We start from the raw sequence: 21731 nt of genomic DNA, 5'->3' as shown, positions 1-21731 counted from the left end.
GACGTGTCATCAATGTTCGTGGAGTAGCAAGTAGCAACTGACCCTAGCAAAGTAGAAGCTATGGTTAACTGGCCCAAACCAACCACTCTTAAAGCTCTCAGAGGGTTCTTAGGGTTAACGGGTTATTACAGGAAATATGTGGCTCGCTATGGCACTATTTGCAGACCTTAACATACCTCTTAAAGAAGGATGCATACAAGTGGAATGAATAGGCAGAACAAGCTTTCATCATCAACAACAACAACAACAAACCTAGTTTGATCCCAACGTGTGGGGTTTGGGGAGGGTAGTCTGTACGCAGACCTTACCCCTACCTAATGCAGGTAGAGAGGTTGTTTCCAATAGACCCTTGGCTCAGGAAGGGCAAGAAGAAGAAGAGGGAAGCAAGGAAGGAAGAAAGATGGAAGAGAAAAAAGGGAGAGATAAAGGATAAGTAGTATCAAATAATAGCAACAGGGAATACAATACCTGAGGCGAACAAAATCACATATCGTAATAAAAATCTAAGAATATAAAGGGACATGCACGCTACTAAGCCTATCGGTAAACACTATATACTACCTACTAACCTTCTACCTTAATCCTCCACCTCCACGCCCTCCTATCAAGGGTCATGTACTCAGTGAGCTGAAGCAGCATCATGTCCTGCCTAATCACTTCTCCCCAGTGCTTCTTAGACCTACCTCGACCCCTTCTCAAACTCTCCATGGCCAACCTCTCACACCTCCTGACAGGGGCATTAATGCTTCTTCTCCTGACAAAACAAGCTTTCATCACACTTAAGAAAGTCATGTCAACTACACCAGTACTTGCCTTGCCAGATTACACTCAGCAGTTCATAGTAGAAACAGATGCTAGTCACTCAGGTATTGGTGATATCCTAATGCAAAAGGGAAGGCCCATAGCTTTTTTCAGCAAGGTACTGGCACTCAAACACAGGGGTAAATCCATTTATTAAAAGGAATATATGGCATTGCTTAGTGCCATAGACAAATGGAGACACTATCTCCAATACAAGCACTTTGTAGTAAGGACTAATCACCATAGTTTAAAGTACCTGCTTGATCAGAAAGTCAATTCAGCGGTCCAGCAGAAGGGATTGACCAAGTTGTTGGGACTGGATTACGAGGTCCAATACAAGAGATGGGCTGAGAAAGAGTGGTTGATGCCCTCTCAAGACAATATGAAGGCTTACAGGTTCCAGATGACACTCACCCTCAAGCTTCACTTCATGCTATAAGCACGACAATCCCAGCTTGGATGCAAAAAATCAGTGATAGCTACATTGGTGATACTCTAGCTTCTGAATTGATGGCACAACTATCAATAAATGTACAAGGACCACAACTATGGCAATTCTTTCTGGAGTACTGAGAAGACAAGGAAAGATATACATTGGGACAACTGGTAACCTGAGGCATCGGTTGATTCAAGTTTTTCACGATTCTTCTATTGGTGGGCACTCAGGGCAGTTAGGTACACTCAAAAGATTAGCTCAACTATTCTATTGGTCTTTAATGAAACAAATGGTTATAAACTATGTGTTTGAATGCAATGTGTGTCAGAAGAGTAAGGATGAATCTGTGGCTTACCCTGGTTTGTTACAGCCACTTCCTATACTTGATCAAGCTTGGAGACATATCTCAATGGATTTCATTAAAGGTTTGCCCCAATCCAAAGGCAAAGATGTCATTTTTGTAGTGGTGGATAGAATGACTAAATCAGCCCATTTCATGTCATTATCTCACCCTTTTACTGCGGTTGATGTGGCTAATAAGTTTTGGAAAAGAGTTCATACTTTGCATGGCACTCCTGAGTCGATAGTCTTTGATAGAGATAGAATTTTCCTCAGTAACTTTTGGCAGGCTTTGTTCAAATTAAAAGGCACTCAATTGTTGTATAGCTCAGCTTATCACCCTCAAACTGACGGACTAACAGAGAGGGTGAATAGATGCATTGAAAACTATCTGAGATGCATGACTAGCCACAGACCTACGTAATGGAAGAACTGGTTGCATTTAGCAGAATGGTGGTATAACACAAATTTTCATACCAGTATTTAGTGTAGCCCGGTGGAAGCCTTGTATGGCTATTCTCCTCCTCAGATCTCTATGGGACCACTCTTAGACACTACTGTGCCAGCAGCTGAAGATGTAGTTATGTTGAGGCAGCAGATGCAATAACTGCTGAAGGACAACCTCTTTAAGGCTCAAGAAAGAATGAAATTGTTTGCTGACAAGAGAAGAACAGAGAGAGTATTTCAACCCGGTGATATGGTGTACTTAAAGCTTCAACCTTATAGACAAACCTCATTGGCTTTCAAGAAGAATGTGAAGCTAAGTTCCAAATACTATGGACCATATCAGGTGCTTGACAAGATTGGCCAAGTTGCTTATAAGTTGTTGCTTCCTCCTACCTCCAAGGTCCACCCGGTGTTCCACGTATCATTGTTGAAGAAAAAGATTGGCACCAAGGCTGTGGTGCAATCTACCTTACCTATGACTAGTGAGGAAGGTCAGTTCTTAGTCAAACTAGTTGCAATTTTACAAAGGCAACTCACCAAAAAGGGCAATGCAGCTGCAGTGAAAGTGCTTATTCAATGGTCTAATCTTCCACCTGAGGATGCGACTTGGGAGTATTATGGTTTCATCAAGGCTAAGTTTCCGGATTTTGTTCATAATCCTTGAGGACAAGGATTATTTTAAGGGGAAGGGTATGTTGTAACCCCGAAATTATTAGTTAAAGTTGTGGTTAGCGGAGTTCAAACTTGAAGCAGTAGAGGAGGCCTAACGGATCCCTGAATCGACGGCTCAGAATAATCGTCACTTAATGAGGCTCGAAGGTCCAGATTGTGCCAGCTGGCAAAGAGTTTGTTATTTAACTAACAAACTCTACAGAGAAGGCTGACGAATTACACGGTATCTTCCTTTCTCACTCCTCTTTCTCTTCTTCTGATCCTCACCTCTTTCTCTTCTCTTCTAACCCAAATTTCTTCTCTTCTTCTGCAGATCTAGAGTACAACCATGGAGCTCCGTTTCATTTAGTTGTTAATTTTTCATTTTCCTTAGCTTGTAATTCAGTTCTATTTTTTCTATTCAATAAATCTAAATTCGTCCCAAAAAAGTGTCGCAATTCCTTTTCGCATCTGTTAAATTCCATCTTAATTAGTCAGATTCTGACAGTAGTCCTCTTATTGATCTTGCCATGGTTTGTAAAATGCAAAGTTGGTGACTTTAATTTCAAATAATAGCAAAGTTTGCTTCTTGATTACAAAATCATCCTTTAATCTTGATTCTGATAATAAAATTGGTGGGGTTGTTTATTATTAGACTAAATTCGAGATTATGAAGGGGAGCCTTGGTGTAACTGGTAAAGGCACAGGATCGAGCCGCAGAAACAGTCTCTTGCAGAAATGCAGGGTAAGACTGCGTACAATAAACCCTTGTGGACCGGTCCTTCCTCGGACCCCGCGCGTAGCGGGAGTTTACTGCACAGGGTAGCCCTTTTTAAAGTCGGGATTATGAAAAAATTAAACAAGTAATTTGCTAAATGCGATAAAATAATCAAAACCAAATACAAATTGAATTTCATCGGTTTCGGTTCAAAATGATTCTTTTTTCTTTATTTTTTTAACATCGAAGAAATATTTTAATGAAATGCTTTTTATACGGAAAAGAATTAAATTAAGAGTTAGGTACTTAGATCGTCTCCTCTTGATCTACGGGATATTTTCTTCATTATAATGTTTAACAAACTTTTATCGACATCCACGTTTATAGTAAATTACTAACATTTGGTAAATCTTTTTTCGGAAAAGGTTCAAATGATATTATTTACTTTCACAATCAATTATTTCACAAAAATAGAACATAGAATCCAAAAAAAAAAAAAAGGAATGGGCGTAACTAATTTTTCTAGCTCTTCTCAACCCATAATTTAGTGTATTTTGTAGGTGAAAAAGTAAGAGATATATTTTAGGCCCCGTTTGTCCATAAAAAAAATTAATTTTTTTCTTTCAAAAATGTGTTTGTCCAATAGATTTTGCAACTTTTTGGATTTTGTTTGAAAATGAGTACTTTTTCAAAATTTTCAAATTTTTTTTCCCCACTCACGAAACTGCAATATTTTTTTCAAGTGAAATGCATGTCCAAACATAATTTCATATTCCAAATATCATTTTCAACTTAATTTCAAATACTATTTTTTTTCTTCCAAAATTATAATTTTTATGTCCAAACGCTTACTTAGTCTTGCTAAACTAGAGGAAAGGTTTATAGAGGCATTTGAACATGAATTAGTTGACCCGTGGAAGAAAAAAAATAGTATTTGAAGTTAGTAGAAAATAAATAAATAAATAAAAAGACATAATACTAAACGGTGTAAATATATTATATATACAAAACAGAAAGGAAATTTACGAAAAAATGATCTAAATTAAGCACAATGAATTAAATTCTGGTTAACTAAGATAAACATAACTTAACACATGGAGTGAGGTTTTTGATGAAATAGTTTTTTGGTCAAAAAATTGTATGTGACCTTTAGATAACTTTTGTTCAGTAAAATATAAAAATAACAAAGAAACTCATCCACAAGAAATAAACCAAAATGCAATTAAAATGGTTCTTTGACTATAATTAATGAAGTTTTAGCATCACTCAAAAAGAATCATAAATGCAAATATCAACACAGATATCGAATAACTCAATCCACAAAAGATTGAACAAATAGGGAAAAATCATTTAATGTTTTTTGCATCCACTGAGATCAAATTCATCACTATCTCAACTATATAATGTAGCAACAACTTGAATGGTTCTACACTCACTACAAAACATAGCCAAAAAGTTTACAAAAATGGCCACTTACTCAATCTCTTTAACAACATTTCTTACTTTGGCTTTGATAATTGTCCCTAATTATGGCCACTCTAGATCTTTAATCCAAATTGAAGATTATAGTCCCCCAAGAGCAAGTCATTGTCTTAGTAATAAAGGTGAAGAACTAAAAGAAAGTGAAGAATTCTATGTTTGCCCACCCCATGGACATCATAATGATTTTAGCGCGCCAAAACAAGGGGTAGAAATCAACGATTACCCACCCACGAGACCAGTGCATGGTCTTGGAATTGATCACGGTGTGGCAAAACAAGGGGCAGAGATCAACGATTACCCACCCACGAGACCAGTGCATGGTCTTGGAATTGATCACGGTGTGGCAAAACAAGGGGCAGAGATCAACGATTACCCACCCACGAGACCAATGCATGATCTTGCAATTGATTATGATGTGACAAAACAAGGAATAGAGATCAATGATGCACCAACGCAAGGATAAATTAAATCATTTATTTTGGTAAATTTTGTGAGATGTGTCTGCATTAATCATGATTGTACTGTGTAAAGTTGGTGAATTTCAATTTCAATTAATAGCAAAAAATTTGCTTAAAAAATTGCTTCTTGATTACATGCATGTTTTACTAGTCTTGATCCTAATGAATATAAAGTTAGGTTGTTTATTCTTCGTACCCAGACCTACTAGTGAGATTTTACTGGATCGTTGTTGTTATTGTTGTTGTTTATTCTTCGTAATTTGGGTCAGGATTATGAAGTAAAGTAATTTCGTAAATACGTAAAAATGAATCAAACTAAAGATTGAAGCAAATTAGAACATTGTACTTTTTTTTTAATTAATTAAGAATGCTCAATAATGACATGTGAACACAAACTATAAGTAGAACCGCTCTCTTTTTCTCTCTAATTCTTATGTTTCTGATCTGGTGTTTGGTACTTACGTTAGGACCCGACTAAATTCACATTCGCGTCGTAAAATCTCAAATTTAGAATAGAGCGCTTCCTAACAAAAGCAACTCCATACCAGGCTCGAGCCTACTTACTACACAATTACAATCCTTAGCTTGTTCGTCTCAGATCTATTTATTTTCTGTTCATCATTCTATCATTCAATTTTGATCACTTTGGTTGCTAGTGCCTTATTCTCGATCCCTTCGTAAATCTTAGCATCTATAATTTGTTTGATAAGTTGTTAATGAAACGCTTTGTATACGCATAAAATTAAGAGATTTAGGGGACAATTTTTAACAAATTAATATCTAATAAATCACCAACATTTGATATATCCTTTTCGGAAAAGTTGCAAACGATATTATTTTACACAAATAGAATATTGAAATCCAAAAAACCAATATTTCATTAGAGGCAGAGCTAGCCTATAGTGAGCGGACTCGGCCGAACCCGGTCAGTTTTGCTTAAGTATTGATATTAGGAACTTCATTAAATAAAAGGGCAGCCTGGTGCACTAAGCTCCCACTATGCGCGGGGTACGGGGAAGTGCCGGACCACAAGGGTCTATCATACGCAGTCTTACCCTGCATTTCTGCAAGAGACTGTTTTCACGGCTCGAACTCGTGACCTCCTGGTCACATGACAGCAACTTTACCAGTTACGCCAAGGCTCACCTTCTAGTCACATAGGAACTTAATTAAATATGTATAAATATTTAATTTTGAATATTCCATTAACTAAAATGAGATATGGTATTTGTTGGGCTAAACTAGCCCAAAGACACTCTTAACATGGTGTGATATTGTCCGCTTTGGGCCAAGCTCGCACGGTTTTCCCCAAAAGGCCTCTCGCCATTAAGAGATCCCTACACCTTATATGTAGACTCCCAATCTTTTCAGCTACCAATGTGGGACTTTGTTCGCACACCCAACAATCTCCCCCTCGAACTAAGTTCCAGGTGGCCCACTACCACGATCCACAAGTCAGTTTTCGAGATTACTGTGTGCCACCCACATTGTTAGAATATTATGACAACCGAAGCCCGCAACTAGCTTCTTCTTGTGTGCGTGCCGCCACGCATCATCACTCCGCCATCTCCATACTCGTCCCGCTGAACCTGGGCTCTGATACCAGTTGTTGGGCTAAACTGTTGTTGCTACTGTGTTAAAACATAAAATCAGTAAAACTGTTAGAAGAATAAAAGAAATTAGAAAAACAGTAAAGATTAAGAAATATTCCGAGTCAACAATTGTTTGTGCGTCCTTAAGGAATTTTAATCCCCTCACACGTTGCCAAGGTAATGGATTAAATCCTCCCAGGATAAAACGGAATAAACCTTCCTGCAACAATGGCAATACAAACTGCAGGATACCAACGAACTTAAAGAACGGAGCAAAATCACACTTACGAATTTGAGAGAGAGAGACTGCGAATTCGAATGCAGTATTTTTTCAGAAAGAAGGAAGTTCTGTAGTGTTTTGGTGTGATAAAAACGAAGCCATGCTTCAGAATTTATAGGCAATTATTGGAAGAAGTGTGATGTTTGTTCTGGAAAAGGTGCCTTTTCAGAAGTTTACGCGGCCTGCCGCGGTTACGCCAGGACCGCGGCCAGAGTGGCCCTCTGAATCTGCAGCAGGGTTCTGGCGCGGTCCTACCGCGGTTACGCCAGGACCGCAGCCAGACTATCCTTCTAAATCTTCACCAGTGATCTGGCATTTAATTAATTATTAAATAATTAATTAAATAAATTTTGTCCAAAAATAATCTTATCGATCGATCATTTGACAAATCCAAATCCAAATCCAAAGCCGAAGCGAGCCGAGCGAGCGACGACGACGGCGCGAGGGATCATTCTCTTCAACTCCTTTTAAGAGCTTTAAGAAGTGATTCTATTTATAAGCACACAAATGAGGTTGTCCCTCACCAATGAGAGGCAAAGTGCAAGTCAAAAGCTCACTTCATTCGAATTATCATTTCCCTCCATTTTATTTCCCACCATTTCCAATTCACACTCTTAGACTTTAAAGCCCAATGCTTTAAGTCTTTGAAGCCCAATGCCTTTAAAGTCCAACAATCCCCCACATGAATGGGAATGGCTGTAACAAGAATGATCATAGATGAAAGCTGTGTGATTTTCAAGTAAGGATTAATCGCATCTGGATAAGTAGGTTTCCCTTTGAACTTTCCGTAGTGAACATATGTCGGATATACTCGGTCAATCGGTAGATTTGATATCTTTGAACCGTCGAACTTTAGTGTATACCTAGACAACCATATGTCACACAACCAACCCTTAACCGTCTTTTGGTTCTCATTGTTGTGTTCGTTTCAGCCATGAACACCGCCTGGTTTCATAAGTGTGTAGAGAATTGGCCTTACAAAATTCTCATTGAAGCGGCTTCCACTTCACACTTACATAGGTGATTCTTAAACGTGTAATCCTTTAGATTGACACTATTTGATAAATACCACATCAAACTTAGGTAATCATTAAAGAACGTGTAAAGTTCTATCCTTGTTACTGAACATTGTCTTCATCACGAGAAGGGACCAAAGATTTTACTTTGACAATGTTGAACCGGTCAATCACAACTTTGTTTGAGCTCCTTGAACCTAGATCTCGGAACATCCAAAATTCTAGGTAGAGTTACCGCCATGTTGACTTGTCCTCGGCCATAGTCCCATTCCCTTAGATGATTTCTCAACTCCCTCTCTAGTTAAGCCTTTTGTAAGCGGATCCGCCACATTATCCTTTGATCTTACATAATCAATAGTGATAATTCCACTAGAAAGTAGTTGTCTAACGGTGTTATGTCTTCGTCGTATATGACGAGACTTTCCGTTATACATAACGCTCCCTGCCCGTCCTATTGCAGCCTCACTATCGCAATGTATGCAAATAGGAGCCAAAGGTTTTGGCCAGAACGGAATGTCTTCTAAGAAATTTCGAAGCCATTCAGCTTCTTCACCGGCTTTATCCAAAGCTATAAACTCTTATTCCATTTGTAGAGCGAGCGATGCACGTTTGTTTGGAAGACTTCCAAGAAACTGCTCCTCCACCAACAGTAAAAACATATCCACTTGTGGACTTTGTTTCTGTTGAGCCGGTTATCCAATTTGCATCACTATATCCTTCGATAACCGCAGGATATTTATTGTAGTGCAAAGCGTAGTCTTGGGTATATTCCAAATATCCCAGAACTTGTTTCATTGCCACCCAGTGATGTTTGTTTGGATTACCTGTGAATCGACTAAGTTTACTTATTGCACAAGCTATATCAGGTCGTGTACAGTTCATGATGTACATTAAGCTTCCCAACACACGAGCATACTCCAATTGAGACGTACTTTCACCTTTATTCTTTGTAAGATGATGATTTAAGTCAATTGGAGTTCTTGCACTTCTAAATTCCAAGTGTTTGAATTTTTCAAGTACCATTCTCACGTAATGTGATTGAGACAAAGCTAGACCCTGAGGAGTCCTCTGGATTTTAATTCCTAGAATTACATCGGCAACTCCTAAGTCTTTCATATAAAACTTATTAGCAAATATACGCTTAGTAGCTTGAATGTCGGCAATGTCTTTGCTCATTATTAGCATATCATCAACATATAAGCAAACAATGACTATATGATTTGGAATGTTCTTAATGTAAACACATTTATCACATTCATTAATCTTAAACCCATTTGACAACATTGTTTGATCAAATTTCGCATGCCATTGCTTGGGTGCTTGTTTTAGTCCATAAAGGGACTTAAGAAGTCGACACACCTTCTTTTCTTTTTCCGGAACCACAAACCCTTCAGGTTGGTCCATGTAAATTTCTTCCTCTGGATCACCATTTAAGAAGGCTGTTTTTACATCCATTTGATGGATTTGAAGACCATACAAGGCGGCTAACGCTATTAGCATCCGAATGGATGTAATTCTTGTTACCGACGAGTATGTGTCAAAATAGTCAAGACCTTCTCGCTGTCTAAACCCTTTGACAACAAGTCTTGCTTTGTATTTGTCAATAGTACCATCGTCTTTCATTTTCTTCTTGAAAATCCATTTAGAACCCAATGTTTTGTTACCTGGAGGAAGTCAACCAATTCCCATGTATGGTTGCTCAATATGGATTCTATTTCACTATTGACAGCTTCTTTCCAATATTGTGCTTCTGAGGAAGACATTGATTCCTTGAAGGTACGAGGCTCATTTTCTAGCAGGAAAGTCAGAAAATCTGGACCGAATGAAGTAGATGTCCGTTGACGTTTACTTCTTCTCGGATTTTCCTCATTAGGCATACCATCTGTTATTTCCTCCCGAGGTCGTTTTGACTTTTGGTAGGTCACTTCACTTCCCTTTTTATACGGATAAATAGTTTCAAAGAATTCAGCATTATCTGATTCTATTATCGTATTAACGTGAATCTCAGGATTTTCTGACTTATGAACCAGAAAACGATATGCCTTGCTATTGGTTACATATCCAATAAATACACAATCAACCGTTTTTGGACCTATCTTAACCCTTTTAGGTTTAGGAACTTGTACCTTAGCTAAACACCCCCACACTTTGAAGTATTTCAAGCTGGGCTTCCTTCCTTTCCATTTTTCATAGGGAATGGACTGTGTTTTACTATGAGGTACACGGTTGATTATTCGGTTAGCTGTAAGTATAGCTTCCCCCCACAAGTTTTGTGGTAAACCAGAACTTATCAACAACGCATTCATCATCTCTTTCAACGTTCGATTCTTTCTCTCCGCAATTCCATTAGATTGTGGAGAGTAAGGGGCAGTTGTTTGGTGAATAATGCCATTTTCCAAACATACTTCTTCAAAAGGAGATTCATATTCTCCACCCCTATCACTTCTTATCATTTTGATCTTTTTGTTTAGTTGTGTTTCAACTTCACTCTTGTATTGCTTGAAAGCATCAATTGCCTCATCTTTACTATTAAGTAAATAAACATAGCAATATATTGTGCTATCGTCAATAAAAGTAATAAAATACTTTTTTCCACCGCGAGATGGTGTTGACTTCATGTCACAAATATCTGTGTGAATTAAGTCTAAAGGACTTGAATTCCTTTCAACGAACTTATAAGGATGCTTAGCATACTTTGATTCCACACATATTTGACATTTGAAATTAATGCAATCAAATTTTGGCAATACGTCTAAATTTATCATTTTTCGCAATGTTTTGAAGTTGACGTGACCTAAGCGTGAATGCCATAAAGTATTTGACACAAGTAAGTAAGAAGAAACATTAACTTTATTGATAGGAACTGCTATTACATTTAGCTTAAAAAGGCCCTCATTCAGGTAACCTTTTCCTATATACATATCATTCTTACTTAGTACAACACTATTGGAAACAAAAATACATTTGAATCCATTCTTGACAAGAAGTGATGTAGACACAAGATTCTTGCGAATTTCTGGAACATGGAGAACTTGGTTTAGAGTCACAATCTTTCCCGACGTCATCTTCAACGCAATCTTGCCAACTCCTTCAATTTTGGCTGTAGACGAATTTCCCATGAAAATTGTCTCGTCGGGTCCTGCGGGGGCATAAGAAGAAAATAACTCCTTGTTAGCACAAACATGGCGGGTGGCTCCAGAATCAATCCACCATTCTTTAGGATTTCCTACCAAGTTGCATTCAGACAACATGGCACACAAGTCCTCCATGTCTTCAACATTTTCAACCATGTTTGCTTGATTCTTCTTCTTCTTTTTCTTTTGTACATCATTCTTTGGAGCACGACAATCCACGGCCTTATGCCCAGATTTTTCACAGCTGTGGCAATTACCCTTGAACTTTTTCTTGCTTGGGTAATTCTTTGGTCCAGAAGCCTTCTTTATTCCGGAAAATTTTCCGGATTTTTCTGCTGGTGCCATAGCATGAGCAGGAGTTGAACGGCTTGACGAGGCAGCCACATTTGTAACAGTAGCACCCGTTCCCGCAACATTTCCATTAGTTTTGTTTTCATTCGTCATTTTTCTGTAAAGTTGGAAACAAAACAGAACTTGGTTAAATCGGTGAAGTTTTGATATCTTCAAACTGAATACCAAACCAAACATATAACACGTAACAATGGTGAAGTTTTTATATACTTCAAACCCGTACGTTTATTATTCCGGTAAAGTTTTGATATACTTTAAACCGGACAGAACAATTATTGGAGTAGAAAGCACGAAGGCTTTAGTCTCTAAACCAGTATACAAAATATAGATAACAGTTTAATATATATTTCAACACAGAAACGTTAGTAATAAATTCCTTAAGCTTATTGTTGCTACTGTGTTAAAACATAAAATCAGTAAAACTGTTAGAAGAATAAAAGAAATTGGAAAAACAGTAAAGATTAAGAAATATTCCGAGTCCACAATTTGCTTGTGCGTCCTTAAGGAATTTTAACCCCTCACACGTTGCCAAGGAAATGGATTAAATCCTCCCAGGATAAAACGGAATAAACCTTCCTGCAACAGTGGCAATACAAACTGCAGGATACCAACGAACTTAAAGAACGGAGCAAAATCACACTTACGAATTTGAGAGAGAGAGACTGCGAATTCGAATGCAGTATTTTTTCAGAAAGAAGGAAGTTCTGTAGTGTTTTGGTGTGTTAAAAACGAAGCCATGCTTCAGAATTTATAGGCAATTATTGGAAGAGGTGTGATGTTTGTTCTGGAAAAGGTGCCTTTTTTCAGAAGTTTATGCGGCCTGCCGCGGTTACGCCAGGACCGCGGCCAGAGTGGCCCTCTGAATCTGCAGCAGGGTTCTGGCGCGGTCCTACCGCGGTTACGCCAGGACCGCGGCCAGACTATCCTTCTGAATCTTCAGCAGTGCTCTGGCATTTAATTAATTATTAAATAAATTTTGTCCAAAAATAATCTTATCGATCGATCCAAATCCGAAGCCGAAGCCGAAGCCGAGCCGAGCGAGCGACGACGACGGCGCGAGGGATCATTCTCTTCAACTCCTTTTAAGAGCTATAAGAAGTGATTCTATATATAAGCACACAAATGTAGTTGTCCCTCACCAATGAGGGACAAAGTGCAAGTCAAAAGCTCACTTCATTCAAATTAACATTTCCCTCCATTTTATTTCCCACCATTTCCAATTCACACTCTTAGACTTTAAAGCCCAATGCTTAAAGTCTTTGAAGCCCAATGCCTTTAAAATCCAACATAAACTAGCCCAAAGACACTCTTAACATGGTGTGATATTGTCCGCTTTGCGCCAAGCCTGCACGGTTTTCCCCAAAAGGCCCTCACCATTAAGAGATCCCCATACCTTATATGTAGACTCCCAATTTTTTCAGCTACCAATGTGGAACTTTGTTCGCACACCCAACAGTATTGATGACTGTATGTGGTAAATTCAGAACCCATCCACGAGAAATAAACCAAAATGCAGCTGAAATAGTTCTTGGACTATAACTAATGAAGTTTTCCTATATCTTTTTCAGGTAAGAAAGAATAATGAAGGTTAAAATGAGTCAAGTTCCATTTATGTCTAAGTAATCTAAATTAAATAGAAAATTGAGTCTCTCACAGAGGATAATAAATGTATCTAAGATTATTGTATTTTGTTGCATAATCTCAAATGATCACATTAATCACTACTTCAACTATATAACATAGCAACAATCTAATGGCTCTGCATTCACTACTGAAAACATAGGCAATCACTAAAATAATGGTTCGTTACTCAATCTCTTTAACAATATTTCTTTCTTTGGCTTTGATAATTGTCCCTGATCATATTATACCAAAAACTTTCGCTACGAGTCGATCCATTGATGATTATGGACCCCCAAGAGCGAGTCATAGTCCAAAACGAGGGATAGAGATCAACGATTATCCATCCATAAGAGTAGGGCATAGATTTGGTATTTTTTTTTTTAAAGCAAATCCACTAGGCATGTGCCTAGGGCTAGTTTTATTAATAATAAAAAGAAAAAAGAACCACATAGGAAGAGTACAAATAAGGGGGACAATAGCACCAGTTGTGTTGCCTCTATGCCTTGGCTATATAATCACTCCTCTGCGCCTCACATTGCCCTTATGGCAGCCTCATGTAGAGGAATCACAGTGTAGCTGCCGGCAAAATCTTACGAGGGCATATAATCTAATAGCCATTTGGATACTTTCCAAAGGCATAGGACTAGAGCAACGCAAACTGGGCTAAACCTTACCTTACTAATCCTAATGAGGCATAAAAAGCCTCACGTACTAGCATGCATGTAAGAGTAGGGCATGGATTTGGTATTGGTCTTAGGCCTCATTCGTTTTTTGTTTTTTTTAAGATTAAGACGTCTGAATCTGAATACACATTTGAATATCAAGATGTGTATTAAGATTAAGACATCTGAATGTGAATACACATATGAATATAGTAAGATGTGTATTAAGATCTGAATAGAAATAATTAAGATTGTTTGATTTTTAACATCTGAATGTATAAAATTTATCTTTATTTGAAAATTAATAAACATAAAATTCAAATGAAATACTAACTAATCTACTATACTATCAATAAATATATAGTTTTTTAAAATATGATAGTTGTTGGTGGTGACGGCTAATGGGTGTCGACTAGAGGCGGTGGTCAGTGGTAGTTTTGGTTGATGACGGTGGTTCATGTTAGTAGCTAGTAGTGATTGGTAGTGGTGGCGATTATGATTGAGGATGGTGGTGGTGGGTGGTGGTAATAGTTGTGACTGAGGAAGGTGGTGGTAGGTTATAAGATGGGCAGTACCGGCTGTGGTTGTTGATGGTGATTGGGTGGTCAGTTGTGATAGTTGAGGTGGATAACTGTTGATTGTGGGTGAGAATGATGGTGGTCGGAGTGGTGGGGATAGTGGGTGGTGATGGTTGATAATGGTGGCGGCTATGATTGAGGATGACGGTGGCGTGGTGGTTGAGTATGGTGGTGGTGGCGGCATGGTGGTAGTTGATAATGGTAGGCGGTGGCGGCAGTTAATAATGAATATGTAATAGCATCTTAATGAAATTAAGTCTTTGTTATAGATCTTAATCATACAGACCTATTCAGACCCATTAAGTGGTTGTGAAGTAAAAAAAACAAACACAATTAATGATTAAGATCTGAATAATTAAGATTCAGACTTTAAAAACAAACGCACTTAATGTCTGAGATCTGAATGATTAAGATTCATACCTCCATTAAGTGCAACCAAACGAGGCCTTAGTACACCAAAACAAGGAGCAGATGGTCAACGATTATTCACCTGCAAGACCAGAACATGATTCTACAAATTATCATGATGCACCAAAACAAGTTGTGAAGATCAACGATTACCCATCCACAAGACAACGACATAGATTTAGCAATTGTATTGGTGCACCAAAAGGGTCAGGCGTCAACTATTCCCCAACCACAACACCAGGACATAGTCCTTGTACATGCCTAATTTTCGTTCTTTCTTTTACATTGTAGTTTTGAATAATTATTTTTGTGTGTGTTTGGAGATTTGAGAATTAGACTTTTAGTTTAATTCATTAGAGGGAAAAGGGATTGGGCTAGTATATTTTAGTTAAAATTGGCCCAAAATTTGAGCCCAATTCGGCCATACCCGGTCCAGTAGGTGGTTGGCCAAGAAAGAGCTCAAAACGACGTAATTTTATCTTGAAACTACGTCGTTTTGATAAGTGAGGTGAGATTAAATCTCATCTGTTCATACCACTTTGATCTAAGGGTTCTAATTCACTCTCCACTTCATGTATATAAGGCTTCAAGATCAGAAATTTGGCCCCCACTTTTTCCTATTCTCTTTTCTTCTTCCTCTCTCCTCACTCTCTCTTCTCTCTCCCAGGTCTGCCCAGCGCCGCCCAGCTCCGCCGCCGGAAATCGCCCACCGGCGGTGGGCAACCTCCAAACCACCCTAAAATTTCACCACTTCTTCCGCTCAACCTCCTCTCCATGAATCCGGACCCCAAAATCCCATAACCCTTCTCAATCTCCGTAGATCTAAGCTTAACCGAAACCCTAGCCGCCGCCCACCACCCAAACTCCGAAAATTTTACACCACCGGCCTCCTCTTCTCCCCGTCTTTCCATATCTCCAACTCAAAATCTCAAAAAACCTCACCACCACCGGCGACCACCCCTACTGCCGATCTACCGCCGCCATTGCCGATCCACCGCCGTCACTGCCGCCCCTCAACCACCACTGCGTCTCGTATCTCTTCTCAAACCAGCCTCGAGCAAGGTTGTGTCATTGATATCATTGAAACCGGACTCGGATTCGCCGGAGTTTTTGGTTTCGAGAATATCAACAATAGAAGCTTGTCGAAGTCGTACCACTGCCTATCGTCACTGCCCGGACACTCGAGTATATGGTAAAATCGTAATCCTCTGCCCCGTTATTAATTTTCTGTTTTCTTGGATTTTAGTTAGAATTAAGTTCTGTCTTGTTTCTTTAATTAATCCATTTCTGATTGTGTTTGTCTATTTGGTTAGTTAAATCGCTTCAGTGATAGCGTGTGTTTCGCTTGGCTTTAATAGCTGATTTTTGTTTGCTCATGTTGGTTCATAGTTCATGTGTTGAAGTTTAATTACATGTCTTAATACTTGGTTTAGTTTGAATCAATATGGTGATATTGATGTTGTTAAAATCTGAAGTTTAGATAATTTTATCATAAAATAGGGTACTAGTAGCTTACTTTTTAGTAGGGTGGCTGAAATGACTCTTTGCTCCTGCTATAGCAGATTTCAGGCTGTCCTTTCACCTTTTGGACAGCCTTTAGCACACAAAGTCAGTCCCTTTTTGGACAGATTTTTGGTGAACCAAAATTTGTCCAAAAAGTTCTTTTCTTTGCCTATTTAAGGGCTGCACATTTAAACGGGGGACTCCATCACACTTCCATACATTTTTTAGAATTTCTTAAACACAAAAAACATAAAAAACTTCAGCAGTTGAACACATGAAAAGTAAGCTGAAATTCATGAGTTTTGGTTGAGTCTTAGAGTGCAAAATCTTTCAAAAACATATAAGAGTCTTAGAGTTTGATTCTTGAGTTCCTTCTTCAAAAGAATCACTACTTTTAGTGAGATTTCTGGGCTGTTTTAACACGGATTCACTGTTGTTTCGTCGTTGTTTCTGCTGTCTTTGTTGCTGATTTTCTACCCTTTCACTACTGAATTTTATCTTATTACAAATCAGGTAACCCTTGAACCTTTGTATTACAGATTCTCGATATCGAATGACTGAAGATATGGATCGCTCACGGCTCTTTGAATTTGTTGATATACTTTTACATGAAATGGATGTTATTCAGTTTTGTTATTCATGTTTTAAGTATATGCTAGAATCGTAGAAGTTAGTTAAGTCACTCAAGTTCCCTTTACATTCAAAGTTGTTTACTCGGTTAAGGAAAATATAAAGACTTCATTTTTAACCATGTTTGTTTAATTGGGATTTTTGTGATTTACTTCCAAGGTTCATGTATTAATGACTTATAGCTTCAAATGTCATAGTCAACATAATGTCTCCATGATAGTTAAATTTTCTTTAGCATTAAAAGCATTATTGGTTTGCTGATTTTATGCTTAGTAGCAGCCGTAATTTTGAGTTTCGACTAAATAGTCCAGGTGTTTATGTTGCTAATGGGTGTGTAGTCTGATTAGTGCCATGTTGGTATATATGAGTAGAAATATTAGTTGGCCCTTAAGAAATAGTTGGTTAAAAATATAAAAATAGACAAAAATAATATTGGGTAGTGGGTTTGCAAAAATAGAAATAGAAAAATTTTTTGGGCTGAAATACTAGGCCAGCGTGATTGGTCCAAACTATTTTAATAGAAGGTTCATCTCCCTTTAGTAATTTCAGTAGGCCCATATCTTCTTAATAAGATGCTGGGCCTTTTGTAAATAATTTCAGCAGCCCAATACCAAGTGTATTTTCATAGCTGGCCCATTTTCACTTGCTAACAAGGCTGATCCAACTTTCAATACCATGTTTGTCTCACAATTAATTTTCAATAAAAAATCAGTTTCTCCACTACAAATTAAAATAATTTAATCGCTTTCTTAATTAATTAATTTAAGCGCTAGGCAATTAGTAGGCGCGCTTTAACTCACGGAATCACTTGCGTAGCGTTATGTTTTAACATTTGATAAATTAATTCAATAATCTCATACCATGCCCATTAGTTTTAGTTAATTCTTAATTTAGTTAATCTTTTGTTAAAATCGCGGATTCGCTTGTGTAGCGCGATAGTTGACTTTTTAATAATTTTCAAAACTAATTTCTTTGAATGTAGTAATTTTCTCCAAAGGTAATGATGTACTAATAATTATCGTCATGACTGCGGATTCGCGTGCGTAGCGTCCGCGGTTATGACAAAAATCAAATAAAATTCATCTCGGTCGCACATTCGCTTGCGTGGTGCGGTCAGGACAATTTTATTAAAATCTTTCTATAATAATAAAAGCGGACATAGGTAAAACATGAAAACCAAATAAAATTACAGTTTTATCCAAATTAATTCAAGCCAAGTTTAAGTCAATAAAGCAACCGTGCTAGAACCACGGGACTCGGGGAATGCCTTGCACCTTCTCCCCGGTCAATAGAATTCCTTGCCCGAACTTTATTTTCGCGGACCGATAAAAATAGAGTCAAAATTTTCTTTGACTAGGGATTCAAATAAATGGTGACTTGAAACACCGAAAAATCAATTCCAAGTGGCGACTCTGTAAATAAAATAATCCCTACTCAAATTTGTCACTTTAATTGGAAAAACTCTTTAACCCACAACATTCTATATCTTTTTGGGGGCGGGAAAAAGGGGTGTGACTGTCCTGATATTGGTCATGGTGATGCACCACCTAAACAAAGGGTAAAGATCACCGATTATATGTCCACAACACAAGGGCATAGAATTACTAATTGTATTGGTGCACCAAAAGGGTCGGGGGTCAACAACTCTCCACCAACAATACCAGGGCATAGTCCTGGTATTGGTCATGGTGATGCACTATCAAAACAAAGGGTAGAGATCACCGATTATCTGTCCACAACACAGGGGCATAAATTTACCAATTGTATTGGTGCACCAAAAGGGTCAGGGGCCAACGATTCCCCAACCACAACACCAAGGCATAGTCCTAATATTGGTTATGGTGATGCACCACCAAAACAAGGGGTAGAGATCACCGATTATCCGTCCACAACACCAGGGCATAGATTTACCAATTGTATTGGTGCGCCAAAAGGGTCGGGGTCAATGACTCACCACCAACAATACCAGGGCATAGTCCTGTTATTGGTCATGGTGATCCACCACCAAAAAAAAGGGTAGAGATCACCGATTATCTGTCCACGACACAAGGGCATAAATTTACCAATTGTATTAGTGTACCAAAAAGATCAGGGGCCAACAATTCCCCAACCACAACACCAGGGCATAGTCCTAATATTAGGTTATGGTGATGCACCACCAAATCAAGGGGTAGAGATCACCGATTATCCGTCCACAACACCAAGGTATAAATTTACCAATTGTATTGGTGCGCCAAAAGGGTCGGGGGTCAACGACTTTCCACCAACAATACCAGGGCATAGTAATACAACACCAAAAAAGGGGTAGAAATCAATGATTATCTTAGAAAATGTTATAGCGGATATATGCAATGATGATTTCCCTAGTGCTGATGAATATAATTTCAATTACAAATAATAGCAATATCTGGTTTTGATCACAAAAGTTTCCATTAATCTTGTATTAGTGGGGTTGCTCATGGCTCGATTAGAATCAAGGTAATGAAAAAGATTATACCAACTAATTAAATAACTTTGCTAGCTAAATATATAAAATGAATCAAACTAAACATATATTGAGTTTTATCGATTTCAATTTCAAAGTGGTTTTTCTTTTTTCAAGGTAAGACTGAATATTTCTTCCAATAAGAGGGAGGGCAAAAGATACAATTAGACTTAAACATAACATGATCATTTGCTTGAAAATAAAGAAACAAGTTTTCAAGTGGATTACACATGTTCTATGCTACTATAAGATAGTCCAAATGTTCACATTATTAACAATTACATGCTCACATGTAAAATCCAACCCTTTTCACCTATAACTCTTTTTAATTAAGTTGCATTTTTCATGCATACACTTCTCATACTCACACTTTTGCTCAAGAACTTCAAGCTAAAATTTCTACTATAAAAATATACACAAATCTTTAACTTTTCATCACAAATTTATTTATTTCAATCAAAAAAGCAAATATGGGTCGTTCAAATTCTGTTTTCGGGTTTGTGGTTATTGCTCTAATTATTGCAATTAGTTCCGTTAATGGCAATGAATGTCCAAATACTATTATTAAGCTTTTGCCATGCAAGGGTTTTTTAATGGGAAAAGGTGATATTAGTGTTCCTTGTTGCAATGGTGTTAAGGGATTAATGAAAAAATTAGCTACTAATGATGATGATTTGAAGCTTAAAAATGTATGTGAATGTCTCAAGAAAGAAGCTTTGTCTATTGGAGTAGTTCAAGAAAGAGTTAAGCAAATTCCTCACCTTTGCAACATTAATATTTCTCTTCCTATTGGTCCAAATGTTGATTGCAAAATGTAATATCTCTCTCCCTTTTTAATTCTTGCGTACTTTTGATTTTATAAATGATTGATCAATTAAATGAGCGGATTGGATTAATTTTGGGTGGGTTACAGTGGTTATAAGGTTCAAGCATGCTCAAAATTTCTTTTGGTTAAGATAAGCGGCCTATACTATATATTTGGCGGGTTAAAAACGGATAGGGACGCGCTCAAAATTTACTTAGGTCAAGATGTAGACAGCTTACCGGCAGTAGCTGCTTTTATTGCTCGAACCAGTAACCTACAGATCATACGAATATAACTTTCCCGTTTCTTCAAGGCTTCCCTTCAATCAAACCAACCATTGTTCTTTCTTTTATTTATATTGTATCTATCAAACCAACCATATACCCAATCTTTTTCTATTTTGGTAATTAAATTTTATGGGCTATTTTGAGTTACATAGACTACCCAACTTAGGCACCGATTCTTAGATGGGCTAACTCGAGTTATGCTCAAATGACTGTAAAAATAGCATGGGCTAGCCAGTTTTCGGACTGATCATTCAAAAATAACCAGCATTTGCAAAGTCATTGAAAAATAGCCACTATTTTACTGCAACACGGAAAGTTCCAGCATAATATACTGGAGATCGGTGCACATGTGTATGAACTTCCAGCATATTATGCTGGACCGGTGTATTATACTGGAACTCCAGTATATTATACTGGAATTCCAGTGTATTATACTAGAGTATTTTCCCAGATTTTGAACAGTATTTTCGTTCAGATTTGTCTTGACATGAAAAGTGACTAAATTTCGATTACTTTTGAAACTGTGGCTATTTTTGAATGACCACTTGTAAATCTGGCTATTTTTTAATTTCTTGACCCGTTAGTATGTCCAGTTTAACTTGCTCAAATTTGGATAGGTCGGACGGATTATACATATATATATATATATATATATATATATATATATATATTTTCAACTTATTTTAAAAGCGGCTATACAGTGTCATTTTCTCTAACTTTTTGTGCTTGATTGATTGAGCAGACTAAAGGCTTCATCACCATCAACTCAAGGCTTCAAGCTGAATAAATACAAGAATACAGGAATCATGTCTTTCAAGAGACCAATTCCTAATCATGACAACCATTCAATTCACCACAAGAAACCTCTTGTTATTCTCCCATGAGGGTAAATTTTATAGCTATATTACTAATAGTTTACTATTTATTCTTCGGAATCTCTACGTAAATAGTCGGTCGATGCTTTTATATATATATATATATATATATATATATATATATATATATATATATATATATATATATATATATATATTGGCGTTATTTG

General features: G+C 37.5%; 1 protein-coding gene across 1 annotated transcript; it reads left to right on the top strand.

Moving 5' to 3' along the window:
• The first annotated feature begins 20064 nt into the window (after positions 1-20064).
• Positions 20065-21570, top strand: LOC109237877 (non-specific lipid-transfer protein P5-like). Its single transcript, XM_019404271.1, has 2 exons — positions 20065-20408; positions 21429-21570. Exons 1-2 carry the CDS (start codon positions 20065-20067, stop codon positions 21568-21570), a joined length of 486 nt encoding a protein of 161 aa, XP_019259816.1.
• The last annotated feature ends 161 nt before the right edge of the window (positions 21571-21731 follow it).

The sequence above is a fragment of the Nicotiana attenuata genome, unplaced genomic scaffold, assembly GCF_001879085.1.
Source record: "Nicotiana attenuata strain UT unplaced genomic scaffold, NIATTr2, whole genome shotgun sequence".
In the NCBI taxonomy this organism is placed as follows: Eukaryota; Viridiplantae; Streptophyta; class Magnoliopsida; order Solanales; family Solanaceae; genus Nicotiana; species Nicotiana attenuata.
Note: the sequence above shows the minus strand (reverse complement) of the source record. Positions and strands in the feature narration are given on the sequence as shown.